Here is a 7,361-nt window from a genome sequence, read left to right as displayed (position 1 = left end):
CACGCAGACACAAACTACTCCTTCTAAAGTAAGGCAGTGTAAGACTTAGACCAGGGCTGCAATATACATTCAGAAGGCAATCAGAGAAAGCTGTATATTTAACTCTGATCTCTGGTTAACTGCACATGCTTAAACACGCAGTGTCAGCACCGACAGGTCAACTGACAGTTGAATTTAATAGCAACATGGAGTTCAAAACAATTCAGTACTCCACACACAATCCCAAGCACAGAAGAACCCAAGTACTGGCAGGTTCCCACCCACCCCCTTGCATCACAGTGAACAAAGCTGTCTCGTTATCCTTCTCCCACACCCTACCCCACTTCCCATCCCTTAGTTCCAGGATAGTCACCAAACAAAATGTACAAAATACTTAATATTCCTGGAACTGGAGAATTAGAAAAATATTTGACATTTCAAACTACTACAAAAGTTGCTTTAATAAGTTACATGTCAGATGTTTCGCCTTCCACGGCAGAAAACAGGAAGTTCAATCAAAATGGCTAAAAGCTGAAATAAAATAGTGTGACTCTGTTTTGCACAGACAGGCCTGCTGCCTTTACTAAAGAGCAAATCTGTTGACGTTGAATATCTTAACACAGTGATCGGCTCCACAACTTGCAAGCTGCAGCCACTCGCTGCTGTTCTGATCATTATGTCCAGCTCTGCCCGCATGATGTCTCCAACATAAACGTTTCACAGCAAGAGCATGACTTAGGCTGCAACAAAAAGAAATCCATACATAACTGCAAAATGTCAAACACAGTGGGGCACGTGAGTGTAAACATCAACATTTATATAATTAGTACCCTTCTTTTAACACTACCAACTGAGGAAAAATTCAGTTGTGACAACCAGCAGATATTAAGTTCTTAAAATAAGTAGGACCATTAACAGTAATGACAGTTTATCCTCTCACTCATCAATAACTTAAACAGCTATTGATTTCAAGTTTTACCACATTAAGCTGCAGGTCTAGCATCTCAGTTACTGAGATATGACAGATTTATGGCTTTCAGCCTGCGATTTCCTGTTACCCAGTGTCTTTCCAATTCACTTCAAGCACACACAGGCCAAAGTCACCATCAACTTTCATTTCTGGTACTACCAATGCAAGTACATGAAGGAACAATCTAGGAGGATGCTTCAAATGAAATATTCAGAGTCTCTCTACAGAGAGTTTCTCTAGCTGCCACGGCAGCAGCACCACATATAGCTTGTCATTCCTTTGATTTCTGCTAGAAGCTGCTCTTGAAAGCTTGCTGTCATCCACTCCAAAATATTTTGCTGATGTATATGGACAATGATTCTTCCCACCCCAGCCCACCCCCTTCAGTGTTTTCTATCACCTTATCTTACTACTAAAGGTAATTAAAAAAAAAAAAGCAGGTTTAAGTAGAGCCAAAGGGTACTAATTCTAAAAGCATACTCATAGCATGAAGTATTTTGGGCTTTAATCCTCCCCCTTGGTTTTCACTGGGATTTGTTTGTTTTTTTTTTTTTTTTAAATAAATCTAAATAATCAATATTTTTATTTCCACGTTTTGCTTACAGACATTGTTAGACTTTCTGAAATCAGCCTTTTCCTAAAAGGATAACATTTTTTGATATATAAACAAACCAGTTTCATGTATTTTAATACTACAATAACAGAACTCCAGCACTATTAGTCTCAAGAATAATATTTTCTTGCTCCTAACTTACTTCAAAAGACATACCTATTATCCATCTCAACACATGTGGTCCAATCAGTTCGTTCTGGTTCTTGCCCACTCTGCTTCCATGTGTACAAGATAATCTTCCCATTCTCTAAGCCTACTGCAACAATGTATCTATGAAGAGAACAACTGCATTAGTTCTGAAGAGATTACAGTAGGCAGCCCAGTGAAGCCAGCTCTAATGCAAGCTAGAAAGAACTAGCACTCAAACACTGTGTTGCAGCTTGCCCTTCAAATCAATACTTACTTTTCCATCAAAGAAAAATACAACTTAAATCAAAGCTATTCATAAAAAATGACCAAGCAGAAACCTGCAAAATATATTTGGTTAGGAAAAAAATAAGGAGGTTATTACAACATCAGATCAGTCAATATTGTTGGAAGAATTAATGTGTTTCAGGTCTGTTCATACCTCCCTCTTCCCCTCACCTTTATTTTTTTTTCTTGTTACACTGTTTGGAGAAGTCACCATACACACAAAAAGAAGGCTAGGAAAGAAAAAAGTCAAGTTCATCCAGCCAAAGAATGGTCAAAATATTTGATATTTATTTTAGGAGCCATTTAACCACAGAAAAATGACTAAAAGGAAAAAAACCCACTAATTTCAAATTAAATGCAGAATGGCATTATAGAAAACCAGCAATACCTTCTATCAGGAGTAAGCATGTGGCTGACACTAACAGCAGTAACAGAATCCCCAGCATCCAGTACTGTTGAACAAGGCTTGATTGAATCCAACATATTCCCTTCGGCAGTCACTGATAAATTGCACTGGCCCCAGATAATGACCTGCAAGAAAGAGAATCATTGAGGAATTTTCACATTTGTTTTTGTAAATGCATCTACAAAATGCATTTACAAAAAAAAAGGAATAACTTAGTTAAAATATTCCCAGGGCACAGAACGAAGTGGATGACCCCAAAAATAGCAAGAAATTTCTGTCTACAAAGATTCAGCTTTTTAGACAGTCTGTGTGATTGCATTCAAGATACTCACAACAAAAACAGATTTTGTTATGAAAGTTAGAGACCCATAAGAGTTATGTGACATATGCTTGTCTAACTGTATGAAAAAAGGTAGGAAGTCCAGCTGGCAGACCACAGTACAGTCTTGTACATACATATTGAAGCACTTTATATACGAAAGTCTCACTGATTTCTGTGGTAATACACACAATAAGCTTTTTGTGTATTTATAGAATATAGGCTCATTAGAACATAAGATTTGCTAATTTAAAACATATTTTAAATAATTCTGGGCTTTTTAAATTCCTAGTATATTAATTACCTTTTTGTCCCGACTGCCAGTAATAAAATACTTGCTATCTGGCATCCAGTCACAAGACCAAATGATTCTACTGTGAACAGCTGTATTTTTGTCTGTGTATGCACAGCAACTAAAGACTGGTCCTGGAATAAAACAGAGAAGAAAATCCTTGCTTCAATTACTTTCTATATTAAAACTAATTGTTACTCTTACTTAACTCTATGTAACAGCTGCAGGAATACTCAGACATTATTCCACTCATCTTTAAAGCAATTGGCAATACTTAGCACCACAAACATTTTTTTCCAATACATATCAAATTGATAATTAGCACCTGTTCCATAGCAGCCAGCCCTTCTGGCACTAGAACAATAGGAACAGTTTGATTTTTTACACACATCTGTTTCAGAAGAATTTAGGTCCAAGTATAAAACCTTCAGGTTCTTTCTACACAAATTTTTCATAAGAACACTTGACATCAAAAGTTTTAGTACAGTGCAACATTTACCATGTGTACGTGTACCTCAAATACACTACAGTTCCTATTTATCACTAAAGCCCCAAAAGCTCAAATCATAATCATCTAATTGTAAAGATTAATCTGATCCCAAAGGGACAGGCTGCCATTTCAATATGCATACAAGCACACAATAAATCTGATCAGCAGAGCAGAAAATGGGAATCCTTTTCCTAAGCAGAAAAGGCTGTCATTTTGGAGCATAGACTTGGAATACCCATTTCTTGGGACATCAATATCAGTGTAAAGCAAGCCTGCTGGTAATGATGTTCCCTGTAGACAGAGAAGTTATTGATGAACAGATGAAAGAGGATTTCCTCTACTTCCTATGGGAATTCATAGTCCTTATCCTGACACATTGTGTAACTACTGTGGACACTACGCCAGGTTTCAGAATAGAAGCCTGAACAGAACAGAAATCTCAAGCCAAGATAAAACTTGACACTGTCTGAAGGGGCCAAAACTCACTGCCAAGTCTCTAGGAAAAACCTATAGAGCCCAGTAGCATTTTTGTAATATTAAGCCAACAGTGCAATGATAATAACTTTCAGCACAAACATCTGTTCTAGGAACCCATTAAAGTGGGTTCTGCTAGCAATCTCCTCATGATTTTGCAAGGCTCAAAGTCTTAATGAGAAATTCAACTGAATCTTTACTATCAGCTGTTTTTCCAGACAGAGCCAGTCTCAGTCAAATTAGTCAATTTTGTAGGATCATCAGAAAGCCACATCAAAGTCAGAAATTAATCCTGTCAAGAGTCATGCCCTGCAAAGAAGGACAAGGCAGCTCTATGCAGGACATGGGTGTAGCCATGAACCTTCCAGCCTAGCCTGCACAGATCACTGAGATTAAGGCCCTCCTAGAGAGAATACCAGTTTGAAGTTCAGGCATTACACTCCAGCACATATACTTGATTCAGAAAATTTGAAACATACAAGCAGAAGGACAAATAGCAGACTTCATCACATCCATCAATTGAACAGCATTAAGGCCTGATTATATTCTTCTCCAGATTTTAACACCCTTTCTAGGTTTCCTGTACACCATTAATTGAACTTCTTAAAGCCACAGGAGCCTACAACATTATTAATTCTTAAAAGTTGTAAGGAAAATGGCCACTAAAATATTTTACCAATTCTCTTTCAAATATTTTGAAGGCAAGAATATAGAACAAACCACTAAGTCTTCAAATGTGTGTATCCACTTTACACATCTTACCTGACTCTGATGAGTCTTGTTTCCCCCACAGTGACCAATTCCTGTCTCTAGAAACTGCTAATAAAAAATTGTCATTAGGAGAAAATGCCAGCTGAGTAACAGTCAGATTGTGAAATGACAAACTCTGCAGTTTCTTCCAAGATGTCGTGCTCCACAAAATAATTGCTGCATGTTCTTTTTTGGAAGCCTGTATGGATGGAAAAAATATCAGTAAGAATTAATGAAAGCAAATGCAAAAGTCCCACGTTTCAAAATACTAAGATGTTAGTGGGCTTGTTTTAAGGCTTGCAATAAAGTTAGAGTCAGCTTTCCTCTGGGAAGTTTCAAGACTGTTTCACTACTTTCTACTAATGCTGACAATGTATCAGTAAGAAAGCGTTTTACATTTATATTTGTTCGAATTTATCTTGCTAATATCTTCAAATGAATCATACATAATTTAGGAATAATAGCTTATCTGCATTCACCGTCACCTTTGCAAGGCAACTGCCATCTACATAAAATCTTTCACATTTAAGTGAAAGAACAGAATTCAGCTCAAACTGAATTCTGACTCCTGCTCTGTCAGCCCTAGAAATCTGGTGGCACTTTTCACTAGATGGTGCTAGAATCTTTTCTTACCTTACATGCTGAGGCAATAATAGTGTTTGAATTATTGCAAGCAACACAAAAGATTTCGTATCCATGTCCATACCTGAAATAAATGTGAAAAGATATTTAACATGTCATCATCATTTTTGCACTATTTATCTAGGTTCTTATGTTAATTTAAATCCCTTTACAAAAATTAAAGGCACCTGTCAGCAACTTCTCACCACTGTTTCAGTATTACGCCCCAAATAATTCCCATTAAATTCAGAATTCAATTTAAACATCTGCATAAATTCTTTCACATTTAGGAACTATTTAGAGAACAATCTTTCCAGCCCATACCATACTCCTAAAGCATCAGCACTGCAGAAGTTACACTAACGATTGACAAAGCAGATTAAAGCAGCATTTAATGCATTCTTATTTTCTTGTAAAGCACTTTTAACACTACCAATAAAAATCTGAAGCCACATATTTGAAGATCACCGAAGAAATACATCGCAAACACCCAGCCAGAGGATGCCTGTTCTGTGAAATACTGAAAGAAGATTTCTGAATTACAGGATAAGAATCTTGTCAAAAAAGGAAAACATCACTGTGGAAAAAAAAACCCAAAACTTCTAGCTGCCTCCATAAATACATTTTTATTCAGTTTTTGCATAAGTTCTGCTGGAATTCAAGCTCACATATCCAGATGGGGCTTTAACTAATAAGAAGAAACCCCACATAGACTAACACAAATTAAAATCGGTCACAAAGACTAGGAATAAAATTGGAGATACAATCTATAACAATCTATGGACAAATATCAGCTAAATACCAGTTGTGGGGTGCTTTCCTTTGATTCCTAGCTCTGAAGAGATGTGCAGTTCTCCTATTAAACTTCTTTGGTTAGCAGTGTTGCAAGGAAGTTCTTATATGTGATTTACGTTAATGGGATTTCACTTGCAACCAAAACAGACATCTGTTTAAATGACAAATTACTTCCTGCATCTGCTGAATGGAGTCCAGAAGAGTCGCTGTTGGGCATACCCCATACACAGACTCCAACACTCATGCCTGAAGATGCGGGATGCAATGGCTTTTCAAGAAGAGTAACTGTGGCTGGGCCTTCAGGGGGGAGAGGGACTGGTGGTCGTGCTTAATTGGAATGTTAATTGCAAACTTTATTGTATCTTATAATGATTAAGATACATGTCTTCCCCTTACTCTGCCACCAGCAGGAGTTTTATCATAAAGCTTACTTCTAAAGCACATTCCCAGAGACTATTTTGTAGTGAAAACCATAGAAAGCCAAGTTTCCAAAACTCAAGAGTATCTATTTAATTAGAAGTATAAATTTCCTGAAATTCAATGAAGGAAAAATAGCCTGTGGAACAATATGTGCAACAAGTCCTCAGTTACTTTGGTTTTATCTCCTCTCCTAAATGTAGTACTGAGGAGCACTTGACAGAAACATTGAGCTTCTGCATGCAACTTTCTTACTAAATAGAAGCATTAAAATTTAATCTTTCTCTTTAACTTAAAATAAAACCTAGAATACTGTCTTTTGCACAGTCCCATGAGCAGCACTATCATAGGTCAGACTGACAGCCTATATAGCCCAGTGCTGTCTGCAGTAAAGAGAACAAAGTTAGTGGCAATAGGAGATGCTGTTTACAAGAGCGTATGATCCTTGCAAGTACAGAAGCTCCAGTACAACCCCTTTCCCCATCTGATCCCTTCATTATGTAGCACAGTACCAAAAAAAGATCACAATGGACAGAAGCAACTGCATGAATGAATAATAAAATTACATTTTCAACCACAAGTTGAACTACAACCACAAGTGATTTTGCCTCAGCAATGTGCAATTCATAGCAATTTTTATGCACAGGCAAACTGATTGGACTTTCAAAGTCTCCAGACAAACAATTACACTATTTTTCTAGTGTTGAAAAGGACATCTCAAGATTTCCATGTTTATTACATGAAATGTACATACATATAAACATATATGTCAACACTCAGGCTTTAATCTCAGCCTGCTGCATATAAACTCTCTATGGCAA

The 7,361-nt window shown here is 37.0% G+C and overlaps 1 protein-coding gene across 1 annotated transcript in view; it reads right to left on the bottom strand.

Annotated features, from left to right (window-relative positions):
- Positions 1–407: 407 nt before the first annotated feature.
- ELP2 (elongator acetyltransferase complex subunit 2) overlaps positions 408–7,361 on the bottom strand; it is a gene marked incomplete at its 5' end in the record, with an annotated part of 32,080 nt that continues 25,126 nt past the window's right edge. The window contains 6 exons of the mRNA XM_010075595.1: positions 408–719; positions 1,719–1,832; positions 2,365–2,507; positions 3,006–3,127; positions 4,720–4,906; positions 5,341–5,413. Coding sequence (XP_010073897.1) covers positions 563–719; positions 1,719–1,832; positions 2,365–2,507; positions 3,006–3,127; positions 4,720–4,906; positions 5,341–5,413 — 796 coding nt within the window. The remainder of the gene's footprint in view (positions 720–1,718; positions 1,833–2,364; positions 2,508–3,005; positions 3,128–4,719; positions 4,907–5,340; positions 5,414–7,361) is intronic.

Source organism: Pterocles gutturalis, unplaced genomic scaffold (genome assembly GCF_000699245.1).
Source record: "Pterocles gutturalis isolate BGI_N339 unplaced genomic scaffold, ASM69924v1 scaffold35232, whole genome shotgun sequence".
Lineage (NCBI taxonomy): Eukaryota > Metazoa > Chordata > Aves > Pterocliformes > Pteroclidae > Pterocles > Pterocles gutturalis.
This window is presented reverse-complemented; position numbering and strand designations above follow the sequence as displayed.